The sequence below is a fragment of the Schistosoma mansoni genome, chromosome 3, assembly GCF_000237925.1.
Source record: "Schistosoma mansoni strain Puerto Rico chromosome 3, complete genome".
NCBI lineage: Eukaryota > Metazoa > Platyhelminthes > Trematoda > Strigeidida > Schistosomatidae > Schistosoma > Schistosoma mansoni.
Genome location: NC_031497.1, coordinates 13,722,578 through 13,748,387, shown reverse-complemented (window position 1 = coordinate 13,748,387; position 25,810 = coordinate 13,722,578). Strand labels below are relative to the sequence as shown.

General features: G+C 31.5%; 1 protein-coding gene across 1 annotated transcript in view; it reads left to right on the top strand.

Moving 5' to 3' along the window:
* Positions 1–25,810, top strand: part of Smp_136330 (lip-related protein (liprin) alpha) — a gene marked incomplete at both ends in the record, with an annotated part of 60,564 nt that overhangs the window by 32,525 nt on the left and 2,229 nt on the right. Inside the window, 8 exons of the mRNA XM_018799315.1 lie at positions 8,837–9,102; positions 9,353–9,960; positions 11,133–11,178; positions 12,896–12,977; positions 16,349–16,532; positions 18,099–18,118; positions 23,154–23,415; positions 25,010–25,190. Coding sequence (XP_018651116.1) covers positions 8,837–9,102; positions 9,353–9,960; positions 11,133–11,178; positions 12,896–12,977; positions 16,349–16,532; positions 18,099–18,118; positions 23,154–23,415; positions 25,010–25,190 — 1,649 coding nt within the window. The remainder of the gene's footprint in view (positions 1–8,836; positions 9,103–9,352; positions 9,961–11,132; positions 11,179–12,895; positions 12,978–16,348; positions 16,533–18,098; positions 18,119–23,153; positions 23,416–25,009; positions 25,191–25,810) is intronic.

Below are 25,810 nucleotides of genomic sequence, written 5' to 3'. Positions count from 1 at the left end.
CTATGGTGGTCTAGCTTCAACTGACTCATGATCTCAACTCTATAAAAAATGATTATTAATTTAATTTTTATTTTTCTTCTAGTTGATATATTTTGTTTTTTTTTACTATTTTTTTAAAAATGGAAATATTTTGTCTACTTAAATAACAAATTTTATGAGCTATTTTTTAATTCTAAATGAAAATTATAAAATAATATTTATTGATAAGTTAAAACAATCTAAATTATTTATCGTTTGCTGTATCTTCCTAAAAGATGTGAAACTTTCAAGATGAATCCATCTTTTTACTTCAATGGTTTAACTTATGAAATTCCAACAAACAAAAAATACTTGTTTAAACAGAAGAAAAAACACTATATTTACAAGGAAAAGATACATGATATTCTTTAATCTCAAATTAGAGTTAAGTGATTTAGTGTTACACTTGGGAAAATCTATTCATCCTTTGATTCTCAATTTGTCCTGCACGTTAGAAATATTCAAGTAGGATGTTAAAATTCAAGAAAGTAGTTTGACTGACGAAATATGTGTTTTAATCTGATTGACAGATTATGATGCAACGAAACGAGCATTGTAGATGTGGGAATTCATTAAATTATTTCATGAATCGTTATTACATACATTCTTATTGTATGACTGAAAAATAATTGGATTATTATATTTCTGTGTTCCGTTTACTCCAAGCCTCCATTTGACCAATTAACTATCATTGAATATTTAATTATGCTACACCGATTGCTAATCAGTTGCTTATAGCTCACGCTTAATCATTGCCACTTTCGACTTAATTGTGCATAACTATGGTTTTCTATTTTGTGATGTAATATAGCCCAATATACCTGCATAATACTAATTTGTAGTTGGAATAATTAGAATAGAAGATTGGTTGGCGCATTCGCCTTTCGGGATCATGGCTGGCGGATCAATATGAGTTAGGCTTCAGTAACTGAAGGTTGTTCGTCACAATTAGAACACATCTTTAGTCAAAGTTAAGGACAGTAAACTACAAAGGAAGTTGTATACGCGGTATCGGAAAATTATAGTTAGTATTCTGATTCGGTCATCTAGAAAGTGATATTAATTGACGTCTCATACAACAGATTTGTGTTATGATTGAAGTGTCAATATTTCCAAAATATAGTTTTGAATATGGAAATTATTCAGTCATGCAGTTTACACATTTGTAGAAAAGATATCATTTTTAAAAGATAACTTATAGAAGACACATTAACGTATAAAGCATATAATTAATTTTCGCTATGAATACATCAAGAAGCAATGTTAATTATGGATTAGAAAATATATAGCTTTAATCACACTACGGCAATTCTCGTTTCTACAAGAAACATTTATGTAAATATCTTGGAATCGCACATCGGATTACATCATCAACTCTAAGCAGAATACTGTGAACATGTTATATATTCTTTCAGAAATTTTCCGAAGTGTACAATGAATACTACAGAATTTAATTTCCTTCGTCCGTTCTGTTCATATCTGTCTTCTTTCCTGTTCTGTGATCTTAGTGATAAATCTGGAAACGTTTTGACTATTTGTTATTGTTATCATTTCACATAAATAAAACAACATTTAATTCTATTTTCGAACTCCAGGGCATTTAAAAATTTTTTATGTAGATTTTTGTTACAGAGAAAACATCAAGTCTTAAAACAGTATAGATAAGTCCAGTTATCGTACCCAGAATAAGAAAAGAAGTTTATCTTGAGTTCTTTAAACAACTCATCTGAAGATTACATTATTAACCATAACTTTATTATACAAGCTAAATAAATAATACTGCTTTTTCTAAATACTGTACACTAATTGGACATTCACATATGTCTTTCCATATAATTGTAAGTCTTTTCCTCTAACCATAGTTAAATGGTGGAAATTATTACTGTTAATAAATCAATTTAACCACTGTTCGTATTAGTCCAATTCACATATTGATAAGAGTATAAATGACGTTTAATGTAATACTATACAGAAACTATTCTTAATTAGGTAAACAGCATCTGTCAAAAGAAAAACACAATATCTATGAATTTTAAACACGAGTGGAGCCGTATATTATATCATTGGTGCGTATATACTTTTGAACGAAAGCATTTTGCCAAAAATCGATTACGCTTTTATCAATTAGTCTCAAATCAATAAAGATAGCTTATGTACAGATTATGGAGAGATGACTTTAGTTTTAAGATGATTATCACCAGACACTGACTTCGGTTTATATATGTCTGGAGCAAAACAGTTATCAACAGCTTGACCGATGATCGTTGTGTTAATATAAAGAAACGACTAAAGTAAGAAATGCGTCAGCCCAGTGGGCCAACGGTTGAAGAATTTCTGAGAGACATGAAAGTCCTGAATTCGACCCCTGATAATTTAATGAGTGAACACTTTCGTCTGGTGCTCCCCGATTTCCAATAGTGTCTGAAGCAAGATCGAACCGGGAAGAATACTACCTCACAAAGTAAAAAAAATGATTTCAAAAGTTGATTGCTTTGTTTTGATTGTGAATTTATGTTTTTCAACATAATCAGTAATATAGTATCATATGCTTGGTTCTTTATTTCATACACTTTAAAATGTTATGTTGATTAAGGACTGAAATTTAATTAGCGATCAACGACCAGTTGCTAAGCATTGTTCAGTTTACAAAAGTATAGTTAAACACTCCAAATTCCAGTTGTAAAATGTATTATATACTTTAAGTTTTGTTCAATAGCATTTAATCAGAGTCAGTAACTATGAGACGTGTTCTAAGAAAGCTGCCTTTTAATGATTAAGTAAGCAAGTATTAAGATTATAAAACGTGGTGTTATTTTTCCTTGTACTTAATGGACTTCATAACTGCCTATCAGTTACTAGGACAACACGATCGTCTAGTGCTTCCAAGTTTTCAGTGATGGTCTAACACTGATCAGTTCATGATTTCAATGAAATATTTAACCAATTGTAATTTACAGTGTAACTCTACCAAAGAATGAAATAAAGACTGAGTTATTCACCTACTTGACAAAATAACATCAACTTTTTGTCCACCATTTTATACGATAGTTTTCTTTTCTTTTTTCCCTAGCTTACATTACATGATTTACTGGTATGAATGTCGAGTATTATTGTAAATCTGTTATTTTTCCCCGTCTATCGCTCATTATTTAAATTATATCTTTAAGCAGTTATGGTATAGCATGGTTTAGATTTGGTTTTGTTTGTCATCTAAAACCAGTTAACCTAATGAGCTGTGAATAAAACGATTGTAATTAATTGCATGAATTGCATGAAACATCTGATGGAATGTCAAAATGAAAGCGAAATTATTTGCATGATTTCTGTGATTTTACATTTTTGTGTATATTTTGTGAATTTAAAAGACAGTTCTTATAAAAATGGGATCATTTGAGTATCCATGTAAAATCAATAGCACACTGTAACATATTTATTTAGGAGCAAAGTTAATCAGTCACTGACATCGTGTCCTAGTTTGCACTGATTGATTTACTGAATAATCTTGGAAACCATCCCAATGACTTTTTGTAGACATGGTGATTTCATTGTACACCAGTTCATTTATGTAAACTATAACTTGTGATCCATATGATATTGATGCTTAAATATTCCATTTCAAGTGTTTTAATCAACAGACATTCAAAATTAAACAGGCGAAATAATTAAATGCTATAACGAAAGCATTTCGTATTATATGTAGGTACTTTTATTATTTATATACATTCACGTCGTCAGTATACATTTAGTATCTAGTATAAATTACAAGTCAAGTGTGGAAGCTTCCATTAATGGTGTCTACAATGCGTTCACCAGCAAACAAACCAAAGGGCCTTGTATGAATTATTCTGAATTTAAAATTGATATGGTCAAAAATGTTGTTTTGTCAATCAATAAAATAAAATCTGATTATTTGTAATAAATTATAACTGTTTATGTTAACAAAGTTCATAATATAAACTAAACAGTAGATAATAATTTAACATGGATTATGTTTAAACAGTCTTGTAATTATAAGCAGAGATAGATAGTGGCTAGCAGTGGGATCGTGAACATGTATTTCGTCCTGTTTGTTACTTGTCAGTTGGATAACAACCAGTGCAAATTAATAAATCTTGCAATTGTAAGCAACGAAGAGACTACAATATAGGATAGCATAGCAATTATAGGATTACGCTTTTAAAAAGATGTTTACATAATATTTATCTTTTATACTACATGAACTATAAATTGACTTATTATGAGTAAATCTTCTATTTCTGGGAAATAAGCATTAGCTGTTTTGCACTATTCGTATTATTGATGAGGGTAGTTTTCCATTATAACATAAATTTGCGTTTTGATTTGACAGGAAATAGTCGTACACAAGAATTGTTTAGATATCAGATAACAAAAACAGAAATATTGTAGCGTTTGACAGTTATCTGTAACCACTTCCTTTTGTCTAAGGAACGTATATAGTTGAGATTTAACCACAGTTCTGAGTTAGGTTGTTATTTGTAAACGTAGCTTTACCTAGAATATTCATTCGTTTCTATATATAAATGTCTACGGATATTATGAAACAGAGTTTTTAAAACAAATCAATTACAATAATATAATGATAAAACACTTCATTTTCTATAGTTTTAAATAGTTGGATGAATTTTATGTGATTCTGACGGACAAAGCGTATTCATAATCTTAATTAAATAGAATGTTTAGAAGCACTTTACTCACAGTGTTAGCATCATTGCAAAAGTATATGAAAAAAAGAAACATATGAGACGACAATGGTTCATTCGAATTGATGGTTGGAAAGATTTGTACAATTGTGACTACAGTTTTCATTGCAAACAACTATCAGCTGCATTCAAATCGTTCTAGTTATCTCTTCATGAAATTGGGCATTTCAATGACAACAAAATGTCATCATTATTGAGTTACACCAGTGCTCATTCACACATCTTCTTGTTGGGTTTACTCATATGGTCATAATATCTCACTAGGACGTTCAAGTATCCCTGTTTAATCTTTTCCTCAAATAAACTACTATTCGACTACCTGTATTCTTAGCAACAAGACAATAATAGATATTTGCATATTTTTATTTTAAAACGTTTTGTGGATATTCCTTGTGAACTAACTTTATCTTTGGAAGCACTTTATAATAACATGAATTACATATATGAAGTTGAGTGCAACATATTATTCATTGTAAGTTAATAAAAAATATCTAGTTTTATTCAAGGCCTAGGAAATATCAGTTGAATACAATGAAATACTAATATTCTGAAGTGAGAAAATATCAAGTTCTAGATATGTATGCCCATAAATCAAATAATTGAATTTAAATGCATGTATGATTCGTTTATGTTTCATACTTTCATTATTGAGATATTTGTATCCTATTGAATATTGTTATGGAATGGTGGATAAAGAACGTTTAATGTATATTGTGTATAGTTATAAGCTTCTAACGTTTAGCAATCTTACAGATATTGTATATTTAAATTCTTGTACGAATCTAAAAATTATTTTACTGTATAAGTTAATAAACCAAATCCATCAGAAAAGTTTCATGATATTTTTTTTATAAGCATTGTCATGGTCTCTTAATCATGTCAGTGAAGGATTTTGAAGATATATTTAGGTAGAAAGTTCATTTATTATTAACAGCGTTAAGTGTTCTCGAAATTGTCTAATTTGATAAATTTGCCATCGCTCACAAAATGTTCAGCACAAATTCAATCAGTCACTCAGCTACAACGTAGAACCAGGCACATATATGCATCGATCCAAGTTGCCATACCTCGTTAGCACAACAAGATGAACACCAAATTCATAGAAGTAGTTAATTTAGTGGTGGTAATATATAAAAGAAAGGTTGTATATAAGGATAATAGTATAGGAAGGAAGACATATATGAAGCAATTTTGATCTCAAGGTTTAGGGAAAGACAGAAAGTGTATACACCTACGCCATTTTGATAGATTCTGAGCCATGTCACTTAGGGTCTCCAACCATTGATTACAATAGTCACGCGGACCCCAACCAAGTAGTTTGCATCTATCAACGTGGCTCAGACTGGAAGTTAGTGACTTCAAGCTCTGATGCCACGTTTTGGTTTAGCCGCCCCTAACTTTCTTCCAACCATTGCCAATACTAGTCAGCATAGAGCGTCGCGGTAATCGGTGTTCAGGCATATGTAACACGTGGCCCAACCATCTCAGTCGATTCAGCACAAATTAATGAATAATGTACATTTTACTACTTCCCAATACGAACTGTCATAGTGATCAACTAAAAACTTATTTAGATCAAACGTGAAATTCTCATTCTTTACTGAAAACGCATTGATGAGATATCATAATATATACAATCTATGCGACATTTGTTCAGAATTCAGTCAAATAAAAATTTAATTTGGCTGTATATAAACATAATTTTTTCTCATGTGATGGACAACAAAAATTGAACTATTTTCACTTCTATATGAGGTTCTTAATGATTTGCGGATGATATCACGATTACATCAACCAATAACCACAAAAGTGATGAGTTAAGTCAACAAACCTTTATTTAAATATCTAAAAATCTATATTAAACCACTCTATTTATTTTTATTCAAACTATATACCTAAACAGAGATGGATGCTTGTGAATTAAGGCTATAATGAGGCAATACGCACAGTATGCACATATGCCAATTAGAGACTGACCAGTTGCAGTCCTAACAAATCGATGGGAAGATTAAAACAAACAATACTAAATGAATTTATATACCTAAACATTAGATGTTCATCCCCATTCCATATTGTCTGTTTATTACGATCATATATTCATATAAATTATATATTCCAACTTCGTATTATGTTTACTTACAACTCTCATGCTTTCAACAGCAACATCGTACATACATACAGTTATCTTTTATTTATTCGACCTCATATTTTGACTGACCACTCATCTCATACTCATCAAAAACAAGGTCAATAGTTAATCCACTATTTATTTTGTAGCATTTCATAAGTCAGAAGTTATCGATTCATATAGACATGAAAGTGATTCAATCAAATCTTCTATATATACACATAAATCTACAATTATACAGCATTAATAGGAAGTCATTTAAAAGGATTGTTAACATATATGCAAAGATAGATAGTGGCTAGCAGTGGAATCCACGACGTGCGTTTTGCACCGTTTTGGGACTTGTCAGCCGGATGTGCGTTCATCTCAGAGTTGATGTTCACTATGTGACTCGAACTCAGTACCGTTCGTTTCAAACACCAACACGTTATCCACTTAGCTACTGAGTCCTGATACCCACGTGCTTGTGCAATGGGGTGATGTTTAAATTCACTTGGTTTTGTTTACTCGTATCTTCCCATTATTTGGGGCGAACGGTACTGGGTTCGAGTCTCCGAGTGAACATCAACTCTGAGATACAGGTACATCTGGCTGACGAGTCCCAAAACGGTGCAAAACGCGCGTCCTGGATTCCCCTGTCATCCACCAACCATCTTTGCTTATAAAGCTTGTGACTTCGGTCAATATCGAGGCAGTGCGCACAGAATGCACACATGCTAACAAGAGATTGAGCAACTGCAGTCCTAAATAACAATGGGAAGATACAAGCAAACAACACCAAGTGAATTTGTTTTTTGAACTGTTTTTATTATCTCATGACTACGACATGCCTAATAATTTGATATTATTTATCATTACTAACACTGGTTTCTAATATAAGTTTTGTAGTTAGGATATATTCACATGTTATGTTGAAGTACGATTAGACAGAAAACGAAATTGTGTTTGTTTATCGGAATTTTTCTTTTGAAAGAAAATGAAATACAATATATATATATATATATATATATATATATATATATAGTATTATAATAAATTATAGTAATTCTTTGAGTGAACGAATGAAATGTTACGTAGTTTTGAAAAAGTCATTCGACTCTCATTCTTTTGTTTAGATGAATAATTTGTTTTGAAATTTTGATCCATTCTAATTCTGAGTCCATTTATAATACAAATCCATTGATTCACATTAAATTGAACACAGAACCTCCAGGTGTTGTGGTTAACAGGCTTTTTTAGACAACGTAGTTTAAATTTCATGGTTCTCATCTCTATTTTTTATCAGTTCATGATATAGCATGAATATTATTCTAAATCGCGCGTTTCGTCCCATTTGGGGCTCGTCAGCTGGGTCCTGATAGCCGTTTTGTTGTGCAATGAGACTCAGTAGCTACGTAGGCAACACAATAGCGTTTGAAGCGAATGGTACTGAGTTCGAATACCGGTGTGAACATCAACTTGGGTGCAGCTACATATAGCTGAAATGTCCCAAATAGAACGAAAACGCACATCCTAGATTCCACTGCTGGCCACTATCCATCCTTGCTTACAATATTTGTGACGTTATCGAGTCAATCTACACAGGATGCACATATGCCAATAAGAGACTGATCAATCGCAGTCCTTAACGTCGTTGAGAAGATTCATTACTAATTTATTCATTTTAGTTGACGAAATTCAAAATAAAGTTCCATTATCCTCTTTTTAATTCATTCCAGGTAGTTATTCATTTAAAAACGATATATATATATATATATTAGTGGAAAAAATTATGAATTCCAATGAACCACACGTTCCTTAACTTAATAAGACCACATTTAGTTTGGACATTCGTTTCTCTGTGACTTACGAGCAAATAAGGCAGCTCAAGTTACACTATCTTAGTGTTTAACATGTAAAATTACTTCTTAATTTGAATTAATCATAAATAATACATATGTGTCCCTACTTTTCTTCTTATCGTCAATAGCATTCATCCGAGCCCTCTGCTCTTGCTTCTTTGAGTAATTTCAACTACAGAACTACAACAGCTACCACTCAAATGAATACGGATATTTATCAAAACCCATCAGTTAGCTATACACAAAAATTTCCAACAACTTACACACTAACGCCGCATCCATCCTATTTAGGATATGATACACGACTGCATGCATCAATTATGAATCCTATGGCTATCCGACAAACAGGACAATCAAAATTATATAGTCAAGGTGTAATTATTCCTAATCCCAGGTATACTAGTGATCATAATGTAATTTTCTCAACTGGAACTACCCAATTACCAACTTTATCAAATTTTCACGGTGTAGACTATAGTATGCGGTAGGTTTATTTCAAATAAATAAATAATTGTTATTACTTTTATTAATCGAAAAAATAAAATGATTCTAGATTTTCAATATTGTTAAAAAGTTGAAAATTACACTGAGTTACTTAAAATTTCTTTTCTTTTTCCCAATTTATTAACTCATCTTAAAAAAAGACGTGCACAAAATGATCCTTCTAAGACTACTTACGATAACGCAGTCACTACAAGAACAATATCCGGTACACAAGATGATTTAGGAAATACAGAGTGTACAGATAGTAGTCAAAGGGAAAATGAACGTAAACGATCTATTTTCGGGACATTGGGTCGTATGTTCAAGAGACCGAATCCTGTAAATGTAACAAATTCACAGAACCAAGTGGAGAGTACATTGAAATCAGTAGCTTCAAGTAATCAACAACCTCCATTAAGATTTCATTCTAATCAATTAACTCATCCATCCTGTCAATATCAGGTGTATAATATTCCTCAATCAACCTCAGTTCATAGATCAGACGAAAGAAATAGACTAGCCAATGTTGTATACTCTTCACAAGATTCAGGATTCTCGAACATAACACATTTCAATCGTTTAGTTTATCCAAACAATTTTTCTCAATATCATGTACAAGAAGGAACATCAAGATACAGTCCGAGACCCCCATCACATCATAGTTATTTTGGCAAAGCGAAATCTGGTATTTATTCCGCAGATGTGAGTGCTAATCAAGAACAAAGTGCAATTCAGCAGTCAGCTGTATCACATACGATGAACGCTCAAGGTAACTATTTTGTGTAATTGCCATAATTTTCATGTGTCACTAAATGGCATAAATTATCACAGTTCACGTTCAAATTATCATACTTTCTGATTTTCACTGCTTGCTTAGTTAGATCCAATCTGTGATGTAAACGACAAACATTTATTAATTACATTTCGGATAGAGGATGGGAGTGGAATCAGAAATGTGCTTTTCAGCCTGCTTCATACTAGTTGGTTGGATGTTTACACTGAGATTTGAACTATGTACCCATGGCTTTAAACTCCAGAGACCATAAAATATGAATTTATTCATTCTATTGCTAGTCATCTTTTGAAATATAATTATTTGGTAACTGTAGGTATCATAGAGTCATTTGCCAACAGACACTGTTCAACTGTCCCCAACGAGGAGATACACAACAACACGTTGTGAAATGACTTTTGGTTTACTTTGTGATACATTTACAGACCAAAGAGTTATATTGAATTTGAGAAGTTTGTCTATATAAAAGATACTTCGTGGATGGTACATCGTTTACTGTTATTAAATAAACTTAGTATTTACTTAAATTTTTGTGACTTAAGGTGTTTCTTAGAATAATGTCGCTTTTTTTAAAACCCAAATTAGATATTAATAAACTTCAAAGAATAATCAGGTTTAATGACAGTTCTGTTCATTGAATAAATACATGGATCAGATATAGATATTAGGAACGTAGTTAGAAGTCAGTTGAGGTGAACCAATAAAGTTTTCAATTTAGTTCTCACCTACATTTTCACTATAATTGTGTCAACCAATAATCATATTTGAATCACCTACGAAAAAGTCAATAACAAACGTTAGATTGTTTGAGAAAAAAGTTGTATAGATCTATTCCATTCACACTTCAACTATCAGTTACCCATAGTGTATATTCAATTGTGATCCAGAATCAACAAAAATAATTAAATGACAACTCTGGAAAAAAACAGTCTCCTTAATAAGTAATATATAGTATGATCAGAGTCACATTTGTATTAAATATCTAGGTTACTCAGTAAGAAAATAAATTACCGTACAAAACGAAATATATTATTATTTTAAATATTCTTTGAGAGTATATATTTTTATATAGCTAACAAGTTTATCACATTTTATTCATTAAAACATTATGTTCGTTTTTTTGACATTTTATTCTGACTATCACTAAGCTGCTCTAGGACCGAAACAAACTCTTGAGGATAGACAAAAATCTCAGTAAGTAAATATACATATATATATGTTTGTGTTAATGAGTGGAAACAACCTTTTGTTCAGTTTTCTGGTGTTCTAATTATGTAACAAAGATTTTCAATCATTCTGATTGAATATTTTCCCTTTGACAACTAGTAAAACACGGTGTTAAGACATGTTACTTTGAACCAATGTAGTTTTGTTCTAAGTGTACTTAGATTAAAAATAATTTGATTATATTCAACACTTAGAACAACATTTACAGGTACTTAAAAAACGTTTCCATATAGTTTATGCATCATGTTTTAAATACATACTGAGAAGATGATTTTCAGAAAGTCATAACCTATGACTTTCACGTAAATTCTATATGAAAACTCTTGAAGGTTAGTTTTTGACAATAATATGCAGTTTTTAAAATGAAAATTTACTGCTTTTGAATAATGTGCTACGATTTGGAAGTTGACGATACACAGTACATACATACGTGCTATGTGCACAAAACTATGGATACATACATATGATGAGAAGATAAAGAAGCAATGAATTTAAACATATAAGGAATAACATAGTATGATGACATTTCGAAGGTATTCACAATAACATTGTGCATTAAAACTGTATGATATGAAAACGGATTATGAATGTTAATAAAACTGTATTATATTGTTTTATATTCATGATCAATGTTTTTAAAATCATCATCACGAACTTGACATTTTAGTTCATCCATGCGTTTGAGTACATCTACTAACTTGTTTGAAAACTTCGGTTCTAATTAAACACGGACATGTAAGTTATGAATGTAACTCTGAAAAGTGTTTTTTTCCTTTAGGTTCTACATTTAGTTACACATATATGAAACAAATCAAACCAAAGAAGTTATTTTATACGACTGTTGAAAGAAAACACTTTTGAAATGTTATTAAACTGTAGTTGTTATGACCTTAACTTAATCATAATTGCCATTTGCATGCTGTTTACAAAAATAGTCTCCTTTTTTTCAATTAAATGTTTCTACTGAATTTATATTGAATTTTATTAGTTGAAATCATGAGTCGATTGAAGCTAAACCACCGAGGAAAACCTGGAAGCACTGGACGGCGGGATCGTGGATGAGAACTGCTGAGGAGTCCCACAATAGGATGAAACGACCGTCCAGTGTTTCCAGGTTTTCCATGGTGGTCTAGCTTCAATCGGCTCATGATCTCAACTATTAAAACTACTATAAAATCCACAAAAACCTTTTCTGATATATTGAATTGTTATTTATTTTACATGCTCTTCATCTAAATTATTAAGTTAATTATACTCATTATTAATCTACTTACCTTTTTAAATTAATATTATCAGCGTTTTATAGTTTACTTTCCGATAATGATTTACCAAAAAACAGTTGATTTTATTTCCTGTTCGCTTAATACATCATTTCATGGTAATGAAACCACAAACAACAGAACTTAGTATCTTCAGGTTTTGTGGTGAAGATTATCACTTTTTCTGTTGACTTTGTGTGGTTCACCATATGATTTCAATTCTAAAATTAAAGTACTCAATTGAATAGTCATGCAAACAGCTTTTTTGAGTTAGCAGAAAACATATATGTACGATTTTATAGCTTTGAAAATCGATTTACTGAATATGGATTCCATTTGCTGAACTAATACTTCTGTCTTATTTTATGTGTTTTGATTAAACTAATTCCTTGACATTTTTTGATTATTTTAAATGTTCTGAATAGAAAATTGTTACTTGAAGATGCTATACGCAGTAATTTACCATTTACCTCATGGAGTAGTCCCATATTAGTTTCATGGTTAAAAGTAAGTAAATATTTTAATATGAAACATAATATGTATGATAAACATATCAATTTATTAGGGTGTTTTGTTGAAAGATCCCAAGATGATTTTCAACATGAACTGACGTCCCTCAGACAATTATTAGGAGTTAGAAAGTGTTCACTGCTGTTCTGTTCACACAATCATATGATTAAATGTTTAATTATGATAATACCAAATATATGATGATAATATATTTTATGGACGACCTTGCAGAGACGCTACAGTGACCTTGAGAATGTCCAACTACTAACTAGGACTAAATGAAAGTTATAAACCAGTTTGAGAAATTAGAATTATGATTTACAGTTGATGGTTAGTGTTAGGAATTCGATTTGGAGTTTTCATCACGAACTGACATCAGTTATAATGCCAAGACTCTATTTAGCCAAATTTACAGGTGAATTTCCCGCCAAAATCCAAGACTTGTCTTATATCTGATCGGTTCGTCCATAAATTATAGTCTCGGCAAATATGTTTCTCTATTTAACGTTATTTCAGCAGTGACTTAAAATTATTAGGAAAATATTTCCGAAACCAATGAACTTTTAATTAGAATAGGAAGCTTATTTCTAATTACAAACATGTTCGGAAACTTTTTATCGCACTACCCACTATAATCAAAATTGCAATAACTGTTTAATATCAAGTATGATATAATAATCAGCTATGATTTTTGTGTATGGCAAAGAGGCACATATTTGAATTTGCTTAATTCTTACAATCGTAAATATTTACAGCTAAAATATGCTTTAATATTTTGAATTTATTTACAGTCATTTTCCAATGGATCTTTTCATCTTTAATATAATTCATCTCGTCCTTAAATTCATATTGCTATCAGAGAAGTCAATGCTAACAGCATTAGGCTAAGCGTCAGTACGGTAGACGCACAAATGAGTAATAAAGAATGACATTGATTAAAATGTTCAAGCTATTTGATACTTTCCAATTAAAAATGAAATCTTAGATATAACATTCCCTTCAATCATCTAACTGACTTAACTGTATTTCTTCTCTGAATTTATATAGCTCTTGATGAATTATTTGAATAATTAAGTTTCTAATGTTAATGATTAAACTGTAAAAATACATTCTTTAGTTTACATACATAATATTTTTTTACAACTGTTTAAGTGTCTCTTAATATTTAAGCAAATCTTCTAGACTATTATTCAGTTATTAAATAGGAATAATATATTTGTAAAATCTCAGAGAATGAATTTGAAGTAAATCCAACGTTTCGCCTAGCAATCTGGTTTAATCTTTATTCCTATTTAATGTCTTACATCAACCCAGCGCTCAAATACGGCGAAACTATAATTTATGGACGATCTTTGAACGAATCTAAAGTAACCTTGAGAAACATTAGCCAATCAGAAGACATTTGGTATAGAGTAAAAATATATTATACAACACCAACTATGGTAGTCTGCGCAAGGTAGTAGTCCCATTTATTGTAGCCGCTTAATTGTCACGTTTTCTCTAAAATCCTCTGTGAACCGAATGTACATGAGCATCAAGTACTGAAATGGGCTCTGTGACCTTGATATCCCTCAGACGCTTCTGATAGGCTCGTCTTTAAATCATAGTCTCGCCCCAAATACTGTGAAACTATTCGCAATAATTTAGACGAAAGTTCTTATATTATTCAGTTATCTTCACATTTTTTATTGATAACGTAAAAATATCCAAATAATAGATGAATAAATAAATAAGTGAATATTATATAGTTGAAATCATGAGTCAATTGAAGCTAGACCACCATGGAATACCTGGAAGCAATTGGACGGCCGTTTTGTCCTATTGTGGGTGTTCCTCAGCATCTCGCATCCACGATCCCGCACTCGTGAGATTCGAACCCAGGACCTACCAGTCTCGCGCCAGAGCACTTAACCGATAGAACAATGAACCGGATTTCCCATAGTGGTCTAACTTCAATTGATTCATAATCTCAACTATATGAAATAAGTAAAATCTCCACAAAACCCCCTTCTGAAAATAAATGAATAAGTAGATGTACAACAATAATAATGCTGATAACAACAGCAAAAGGACTGATTAATTTGATTTTGCAATATTTAGTTCTATTTATTCATACATGATAGAAGAAAAAGGGTAATATGAATAAAATTGTCTATCATTTTTTCATATCTCTTTTAAATTTATTTACATTAATTAATTTTTTATAGAAGTCTTTCTTAATTATTATTGTTTTTTGTTACTATTATTATTATTATCATTATTATGAATTAAATAACGTTCTAATGAAGAACTAAATTGCAAAACTTAATTGTTTATTTTAATTCATTTTTATTAATATTAAGTTGAAACATGAAATGAAAGTTATTCTTTCATCTTTCTTAAAAAAACGTATAAGTAAATTGATAAGGTAATCAAATATTCTGGCTTGTTATGAGAAGAAAAAAGTTAGTACTGTAGTGACCAAAACATGGGTGGGGACAATCAAATGTATTTTGACACAAATTACTGACTATCTCACTAAATTCTGATAACCATACAATGAACAGTTAATTGGCGAAATAACAATCAATTGTCCCAATCTTAACTGTTCCTTCTGCAAATATCAGTTCATCTTCTCGAATTCTACTGTTCAGGCATTTTCTCACTAATTGCGATTCATTTCAGTTCTTTACTTATCTGTCTTTCGCCAAAATACATTCTATGTCTGACCATCACCATATACTACCTGTATGGATATAAGTAGACCACACTACAGTACTTCTATTCATAAAGAAAAGATTTGAGTTGAGAAACTTAAATAATATTCAGTTGAAAAAAAGATAAATTAAAATGATCTATCGGACTACAGATTTTCATAATAATGTGATTGATTGTTTAAATCTATAGGAAATGTGTAACCAAGTGACAATTATTAACAAAAACCGAATTATCAACTCAATCCATTCAGTAAGAAAGATAATATTGGTCAGTAAAGTCAATTTATTATCACTATTTATGAACGAACTCACTTAAAACTAAATAGAACAAAGTAAACATGACTGGACTTCATTTGACGATGTGATGAAAATGTTCGAATGCTACTGAACATTGGTCTGTCATCCATTTAAACCTTTTAGATATCCTTATAATTGTTATTAATGAATGCTGATTTGAAGAAGAAAATTCTTCAGTTGTCTATTATTTCATAATAACACAAAAATAAATGAGTCCTTCAGTATTCACGCTACCTAAAAACGGTGACTGAAAGTTGAAAGATTGAGATTGATAAATTACAGAATAAGTTAGCTTTATTAAACTTTGTGCATATTCTTTATATAAATGTGACAAAATTAGAATTTTGTATCATTATTTATTACTTATTTCCATAGCTATGGGTTGGAATGCCAGCATGGTATGTTGCAGCTTGTGAAGCAAATATTAAATCTGGTGCAATGCTTGCCTCTTTATCTGAACAAGATATTCAAAGAGAATTAGGCATACGTAATCCTTTACATCGCTTAAAGCTTCGTTTGGCTGTACATGAAATGCTTGCATTTACTGCATCATTAACAGGTACAACACCGAATTCAACTAAAAACGGTGAAACATCTACCTCTATGAAACAATTACACTTAGCTTCTCCACTTATAAAGGTAAATATTTTATATTGTTTGACAAGTATTTAATTATTTAAAAGTAATTATAATAATCAACTGAAATTATTTTAACTATCACAATTGATTCACCACTGGGTGGTGATCAATGTCATGCATGTCAAGTCCTTCTTAGTGTTGATCGAATGCCACCGATCAAGTTGCTATGCGGCGACTAGTCTGGGTAATGTCTCTGACTGTGAAGCTGAGTGACACGGGATCGAATCCGTCAGGGAGCACCAGTTCCCTCAAGATTACAGGTACACCTTGCTGACGAGTGCCAAGTAGCACGAAACCCGGGTCCAGGGTTTCCTGTTGACTACCTCCAACCACCATCTTACCTTATTTTAACTATCGTTGAAATCCTAGTAACAATTTGAAATTTTCAAACATTTCTACAGTGCATCTACTCACTAAGAAAAGCTACCATTTCTACCTAAATTTACTGCTCTTTTTAGTTGATGTCCTACATGTAACATTGGATTTGATTTCTTTAAATGAGATGAAAAGATGCTATGAAATAGTTCTTAAATGCTTTATATATTTCCCATTTGCAACAATTAGTTATTTAAAGTGCAAACATAATTATTTTTTTTAATTGTGACACAGTAAACAACATCAATATGAACTTCAAACAAGATATGAATTATCTGTACATCAATAAAATGAAGTTAATAATTTGTCAACTATTCATATTGATATCTTTCAAATAAACGATTTATAATCTTGCATTAGCTTACAGCTCAATTAAAATTTCAGATAACCAGTAAAAGGATTGTGGGGATTACTGAACATTATTAATATCAAAAACCAACTTCAGTTAAACAAGCAATGAAAAGCATAAATAATTGAACAGTTTCTTTAGCTTGGTATGAGACTTCTAAGCAGTGAATATACGTGGTTCAATGGGATATTGAACCCAGAACCTTTGAGTTCTGTGGAAAGCCGTTGACTAATGCGAAGCTGTGACCAGTAGAGGTAAACGGTATCAAGTATTAAACAACTAACCACTAAAAACAACGTAAGATGATTGATCAGTATAGTGGGTTAACCTGTTCACGATGCATTATGGTATCTATTTCTGTTATAAAAAAATAAGAAGTCAACATTCTGTGGAGAGCATTATTAATAATCAGAAGACGAAGTAATATCTGATTCACTACACGTGACATGAGTCTGTATTGAATAGTATGTACATCAAAACAATCAACGTTATTTACTGAACATAGGTTTACATACTTTGCTTCGAGTAATACATTTTTTGAGAGACCTGATAATACACATAGTCCTTCGGAAACCGAAATAAACGAGTCGGGTTTTGAACCTATGGCTAATTGTTCAAAAGCTGAATATCGTCATCCCAGTGATGGTTGGTGAAACAATTTAGCTTTAGATGAAAAACGTTAAGAAACCATAACTTTCAAATGTGAAAGTTGTGATAATTGTTTGTTTTTGATTCCTGATTACTATATCTTTTAAACTTCAGGTAAAAATGTGTTATTTTTGGTCAGAGACTAGTTATCGTCCACTTATGACATTCTATTATACAACAGGTAAAATCTAAGGCTCTTTATAAATCGTTCGTAGTCATATTTCAATACATAGTTTACGACAGTATAATAATTTGTTATGCATTAAGTTGAATAACATTAAAATAAATGTGGTTTACATTGAGATGGTGGAGAAGATTTGTAGCTCAGGTGGGTGATTTTGATGTTGGTTTGTTCTCTGAGCTGGATGGTTTGGTCGTGGAGCTTTCATCGTCCTTCTGAACGACATCATCAGCACAAACTTCGGGTAGAAGTGAAGTGTTTGAATTTCTCCACATGTGATTCACAGCTTGTCCTCTGCACCTCGATGTTGATTGGTTCTTATTGACCTTAAATCTGTCATTGTTTATTTCTTTGTTTTGGTTGTATCTTCTATTGGTTTGATTTTTGTTCCTATGTTCCTGCATAATTTTCTTGATTGGTTGATAGATTGGATTGATTTCAATATGTTTGTTTATTGCTTATTGACCTGAGTGCCAAGCTTCTAAAAATTCTCTGGTATTTTTGGAATTGCCTCTGTCCAAAATCTGCACATTTTCCCAGTCGAATGTATGTCCGTAGTTGTCCACGTGTATTGATATGAGTGAAGAAATGTCGTGGCGTTTGACTGCTAATTGGTGTTCATGTAGGCGAAGATGCAGGGGGCGTCCGCTTTGTCCAATATAGTGTTTGCTGCAGTTGGTACAATTTATCTTGTAGATGATGTTTGTTTTGTCCTCTTTTGTCATTTCATCTTTTGGTTTGCATAAGATTGAGTGGAGGGACTTTGTTGGTTTGTGGGCTACACCTATTCCAAAGGTTTTCAGCAGCCTTGTTGTCGCTTCCGATATGCCCTTTATGTATGGTTTACATTCTTTATTCACATCCAACCCCTTACTAAATAAATAATTTTTCATACATTCACCCTTCGAACTCCTCGAACCTATCGCTCAATGATTTAAACAATTTTAAAAGTGATATAATCGGCTATTATTGTTTTATGATGAACATAAAAGCCAATAATGTGTAAGTCATTACCGTTTTTGGTGAGGATGAATTCTAGTAATCACGGTGTCTTTTATTGAAACTCAAGTTCGAATGTGAATACATTCAGAGGTAACTTGTTTTTCAGTATGCTGCATCTTCATGCGTTTGGGGAGAAAGCGTGCATTCAGACATAATGAGCACATATTTTTGATGACAATTCAACAAACCACTGTTTCATTAATGTTTATGGTCATACCCTTAAACTTTGTCGTAAGAGATAAAAAAAAGTGTAGTTGCTATCGCTTTTATGTCAGCCGATTGAATTAGTTCAAAAGTATTTAGACATACCATTCACATTTACCATAGATCAACAAGTCCGTAAGGCATTAGTTCTTACGGAGGCCTTCACTTTATCGATGTAACTTAGATTAGACATAACTAACTCTTGAAAAAACTGGTCACTTTTCACATCCTTCAGTTAAAATGATGTGCTGGGTTTTAATAAGGGTTATTTGATATGATTTAATAATCAGTGATCGGTAGAAATTTTGATTTTGATTATATCAGGTTCAACGTTTACAATTATCAAACCATATTTATGAAACTGAAACTCTTAAAATCATCCAGATTAATAGGAAATTATTTCCTTATGGTTTTCTCTATCTAGAGAAAAACACAAATCACTGGATTCTTCCTAAGGTCTAGTCCCCGTCCTAGATAAATAAACGAAAAATTAGTTGTTTTTCTTCTTCAAAGGACGAGTCAAGATTTTTCACATATATTTCAAGTAATCCAGAAGTCAGTTTTAGCCTTAGAAGAACAAATTTTTTTTCTCAATGCTTACTGTCTTTACGATAAGAAATAGAATAAAGATCGAGTAATTTTAAATTTCATTGGTTGATTGTTTTCAACCAATCGAAATTAGATACAGAATTGTCATTTTGAGTACACAAATACAAATGAAAAGTAGGTGGTTAAGTGATACGGATTTGCTATTCAATCATACATGATATAATAAGAGTGCATTTCTAACATGTGCAGCTAGGTCTTCTGATTTATTTATTTATTTCTCTCTTTCCTAAATTTCTAATAGAACACCTATGCCTGAAAACGTTCCCAACATACACTACTATTATTCCTAGCAGTATAAATACACGTACTAATTTCTTGGCTGCCTGAAAGAATTATTACTATTGATTCAGTTTCTTTATTGATTCAAAATTTTTGAATAATACAGTTCTTTGATAAATTAGGATGTAGAAAATTTTTTGACTGGATAATATGATTTGGTTTTTTTTCAGAAATAAAAATTATTTTTCATACTTCTTGACATTTCTTGTCCCAATAGTCGATAGTTTTCCATATTTAACAATGATTAGAATAGATGACATTTTCACGTGTGAAATGTATAGAGATAAATTTAACATCATTTGTGATTCTGGATAGTTTAGCTTCAGTCTGTTTATAGCTCATGATTTAAAAATCAACTTGCTTTAGAAAGGAAATACTAAACACAATTGGACAATATTGAGAGTGTTCGAATATACAATGAATGAATACTAAATCAAAGAAACGAATGTTCAGTTTTCATAGCAACTTTTGCTGATGATACTGATGAATTGTCACTTATACTCCTAAGAAAATAAAACAGTGTATCCAGTCAACTGTTGAAATTAACTGTCATTAAAACATTGCAACTCGATAATTAACAACTCATTCGAAGATTTGTTTAGTCTCATATAATAATTAATGAAAGTGAACAACTTATCATCTCTAATGGATTCTCCATACATTAAGTATCTGAAGAATAGTATTCTTTTGTCGATATTGGTTTTTGTTACTGAATAAGTAAAATATAAATCAATCTGAATTTCTTGGAATACTCCTGTAAGATGTCGGATGAGGGAACATGATTGAGCTATTATTATCTTAGAATGACATGTGTTGTTTAAACTACATTTATTTGACCGTAGTCCATAATATTTAGTCAAATTTCCTGGACCAGTATATATATATATAAATATATATATATATATATATATCGCAATTTCAAGGCAGTGTGTTCTAAACAGGTTGTTTGTTTGTTTACTCCTTAGCCTCAAATTTTATCACATTCATTTAAACACAAATTTAACTTTTGTCACACAATGTGCTACATTTTCTACTTTGTATAGATAAATAACCTAAACTTTTACAATTCACTCTGTTTTTAAAAGGAAGAAAGAGTTATCTTTTCAAATTGAATAATTATTTCCAAATTAGTAAACTGTTTGAATAATTTGTCTGGAAAGTAGGCGGCTTTATCACAAATTATATAAGTTACGAATCAATTAATTAATTCACTTAGACGTGTTTGCATTCTTGTAAATGATGCAAAGACGTATACACCACTTAACCCAAACATAATTTATACGTTAATTATTAATGTAACTCATTAAAATAAAATCTTAAAATATGCTGCTAAATTTTACGCTTTAACGTTAACCCCATTATTTAGAGCGTAAGATTCAGTAACTAATATCTTATTAATACTAAGTCATAGTTTATCATTTTTAAACATTGTACTGAGATTAGATTTACTTTACAATAATCTGTTATCTTTACGATGTACGTTGAAAAAGACTTTTATCACTAGAAATTGTTGTCCTAAGCCTCGTCTAATGTCACGTGACTAAATTGCCAATTAGAGATACCAACTTATATGACCTTGGCCCTGTGTCAAACCACTGAAGCGTTAACCAGCATGAGCAGCCTGGAGTCAACTCAGACTCCTTATTGGTTCTCCTTGCTTTGTCCTGCTCTTTGAGTCCACAACATAATCCCAGATTCCAATGTATCAGTTATGTATTTCAGACACACGCAGTTTATATACAAACAAATCAGACCGTACCATAGAAGATCAAGCCAAAAGTGTCTGTGTATGTGAAACTGTAACTAATAAATTTGTGAATAACTTGAAAAGAGTAAATCGTGTAATAGTAGTCAGTAAGTCAAATGGAAGTTTATGGTAAAAGGAATACGAATACACATATAATATAGTCACTTAATAGTTATCCAGTAGGAATTTATGTAATAACAGTCCATAAATAATTCCTAGCAGTTACCATTCATTTAGTTTACCTAAGGATACAACAGAAATTACTTTATCAACTTTCGGTGTTAGTTTTCAAAGTATATGAAATCTTTTTTACTGCGTTTTGCTCATCACTATTGGCTTTTTAATTGTTTATGATGCATATTTATGAATAGTTTTGTCATTACTTCAAATGCATTCATCTCATAAATACCTCCATAAAACCATCTTAAGCTGAACTGTTCTATGATTTGGACAGTTATAAACTTTGTAAACATTAGACTGATGGAGTTTATCGTCTTGGAGTTATCATGAAAAAATAAAAATTGAAATATGAAAATATAAACTTGTGACTGGCTTGTTAATTATAATGATGTCATCGCTCTTTGTTCATAATTTTTAAAAAATGATCACTGAACCCGTAATGGTGATTTCACAATTCCACATCATTGTTTAAAAACGAATGATTTTGTGAGACTATTTTGAGTATCATTTTAGATTTTATTTATTTTTACAGACGTATTTAAACACATTTATTACATATATTTCTGAGATGTATTGCTATTATTACTGTTAGAAGGCTGACAGATAATCCAACGACTGTACTAAACTTTAAATTCCAACATTGTAAACCATAATATAGTTCATAGTAAATGTTTCTCGTGATCTGGACGAATTATGGCTTATGTTTACGCACAACAAAAATTCTCTGACGACCAACGTTTTTAAGTGACATAAAATGTCTTTACGAACTTCTCTCTGAAAACATTGCAGTCCGAAATAAGTTATGGAATTTATTTATGATCTAAATACGTAAACAAGCAGATAATTACAAACACTTTCAGATAGTACAAGTTGCCATTGGCATAACATAATTGCATAAGTAATATTAAGCTTTTTTCTACGATAAAATTAGCTCTTTTGTTTTCGAAAACTTCATTTTATGTAACAGGGTGAATTAAATCATGAATGGATTGGGAATGTTTGGCTGCCTAGTCTTGGGTTAGCCAGATACAGATCATCATTTATGGAGTGCCTTGTCGATGCGCGTATGTTAAGCCATTTAACTAAGCGTGATTTGAGGATACATCTGAAGATGGTTGATCAATTTCATCGTTTAAGTTTATACTATGGGATAATGTGTCTCAAGCGCCTGGATTACGATCGTTCTGAGATTGAACGCCGACGTGAAGCATGTCAAAATAGTTTAAATGGTTAGTGATACAAATGTATGTATTTTAAATTCCTAGAATCATTATATCTATTCATGTTTATATATATATATTTCTATGAGCTAAAAAATGTTTTCATTTATTGTTTAACATTTAAATATCTAGTCAGAATATTGCGAAATACGCGCGTCTCATTTACATTGTGCCTGTGTTTGCACGAATTTAGGTTGATGATAAGAACAAATACCAGATGAAATGTTATTTATTCACTCTATGTACTTAGATGACGTAAGAATATGAGTATTTTTTAAAAATAACAAATAAATGTTCCCTATGTGACACAAAAGTTTTGTTATTTATTCACCAGTTGTGTGAACTACATCAAGAAACAACCATTGCATAAAATAAACATACCACATTATTTTACGTGTAATACATTTTTATAATATGGAGAAACCATAACTTTTAATTACAAATTTAGTCAAAAATTTCATACAAACAAATCCTTTAATTAACTGTTGTGAGGCAGTTACTCACTGAAGAAATGGTGGACGGTCGAGCTATATGGTGGATTGGTTGAAGTTAGACATTAACATCGATGGATGCCAGCTCAGTGGTCTAGAGGTTAAGCGTTCATCCACGAGATCGGAGGTCCTGGGTTTGAGACCTGCGTGTGAAACCGTGGATGCACACTACTGAGAAGTTTCATACTAGGACGAAACGACCATCCAATACTTCCAGGTTCTCCATGGTGGTCCAGCTTTATTCGATTCATGAATTTAACTATTAAAGTAATCATATCAATAATTGGAATTCTATGTTTAGTGAAGCTGATTAGAAACCGCGAAATAGAATGACGAGTTCATTCAATTCTACAAACCTTGTTATTCTTGCTCTGTATTTGTCCACCTGTTTGCATTAGCATTTCTGCTTGAATTCTCCTTGTGTCATTGTGGCGTAGTAAAGGATGATTAGATAAATATCCATATGTTTCACCATGGTAGAGAAAGACTAATCAAACCTTCCTTCTGTATACATTGGTCAGGTCGGAACGTTTGATAGCAATCGCCTCTTCCAAACGGAGTAAGATTGTTGCTTTTTGTCTGTCAACTATTTTGAATTCATTACTTACATCTACTTCTTGTCCATTATCCAAAAGATGTCTGAAAATTGCACTTGTAAAGAGTTTACTCCTTTACAGTCGTAGGTTCCTGTGAATGTGTTCAGAAAAACTTGTTCAAGCACTTTTCTCTGTTCTTCCTATAAACTTGCTACGCCAGGTACTTGTAAGCTTCCCCGCCGCTCAATCGATTTCACTATACAACATCAATTGCTCATTATATCATTCAAAGGTAGACCATTACCATTCCGATGTCGCCCCCAATCGCATTCATGAATTTACGAGTACCTGACGTAGCAAGTACATAGGAAGAACAGAGGGAAGGGCTTCTATAGGGAGCTTGACAGAATTTAAGGTAAACATGCTTAAGTGAAGGTGATCTGCTTTAGTTTTATTCAAACTATCCTTATAACCTGGAGTTAACAGAAATCAACACAACTCTATTCAGTAATATGTTAATATTTAGTATTGTTTGTAAAATATTTGCCTCAAAATAAACACTTATTTTAATTACAGATTTACTTGTCTGGAGTAATGACCGAGTCATTGCATGGCTTAAAAGTATAGGTTTGAATGAATACGCCAAAAATTTGATTGACTCTGGTGTACATGGAGCTTTAATGGTGTTAGATCCAGACTTTGACGCTAATTCATTTGCTCTGATCCTTCAAATACCTAATTCAGATGTACAAATGAGGTTTGTGGTGATGTTTTATTCAAAGTGAATAACATTTATCTCAGCTAATCAAACCTAAATTAACTCTTTTTTATTAAACTCTGATTGTCAGCCGATAAAAATTTTTGAACCAGTGAACTAAACTAGTTATATCTATTCGAACGTTTTGAAATCGGTCAGTTTGTCACTCTGAAACCAAGTAGGAAATTGTACAGATGTCTACTCCGTCCAGGTTGTTATCTATCACATTATCACAATTAAAAACGAAATGATGATGTAATAGTAAGGGAATCAAGATACTGGTTTGACTGAAGTTTGAAAGCTAAACATAGTATATATTAATGTACAATACATTATATTCATATTTTTACTCCAGGAATCGCTTTGAATTGGACAATCATTAGAATACGGGTAACAATCAAAAGACATCTCGTCCTACTAATGAAAGCCTCATCATTGCCAATCCGCTAAACCATCAGAGATTGAACGCAGAATCTACAGGACTCCGTAATCTCTTAAACATTTAGACTACTGTGTTAACATTCTATATAGTTAAGATCATGAGTGAATTGAAGCTAAACCACTGTGGAAAACCTGTAAGCACTAGACGACCGTTTCGTCCTATTGTGGGACACCTCAGC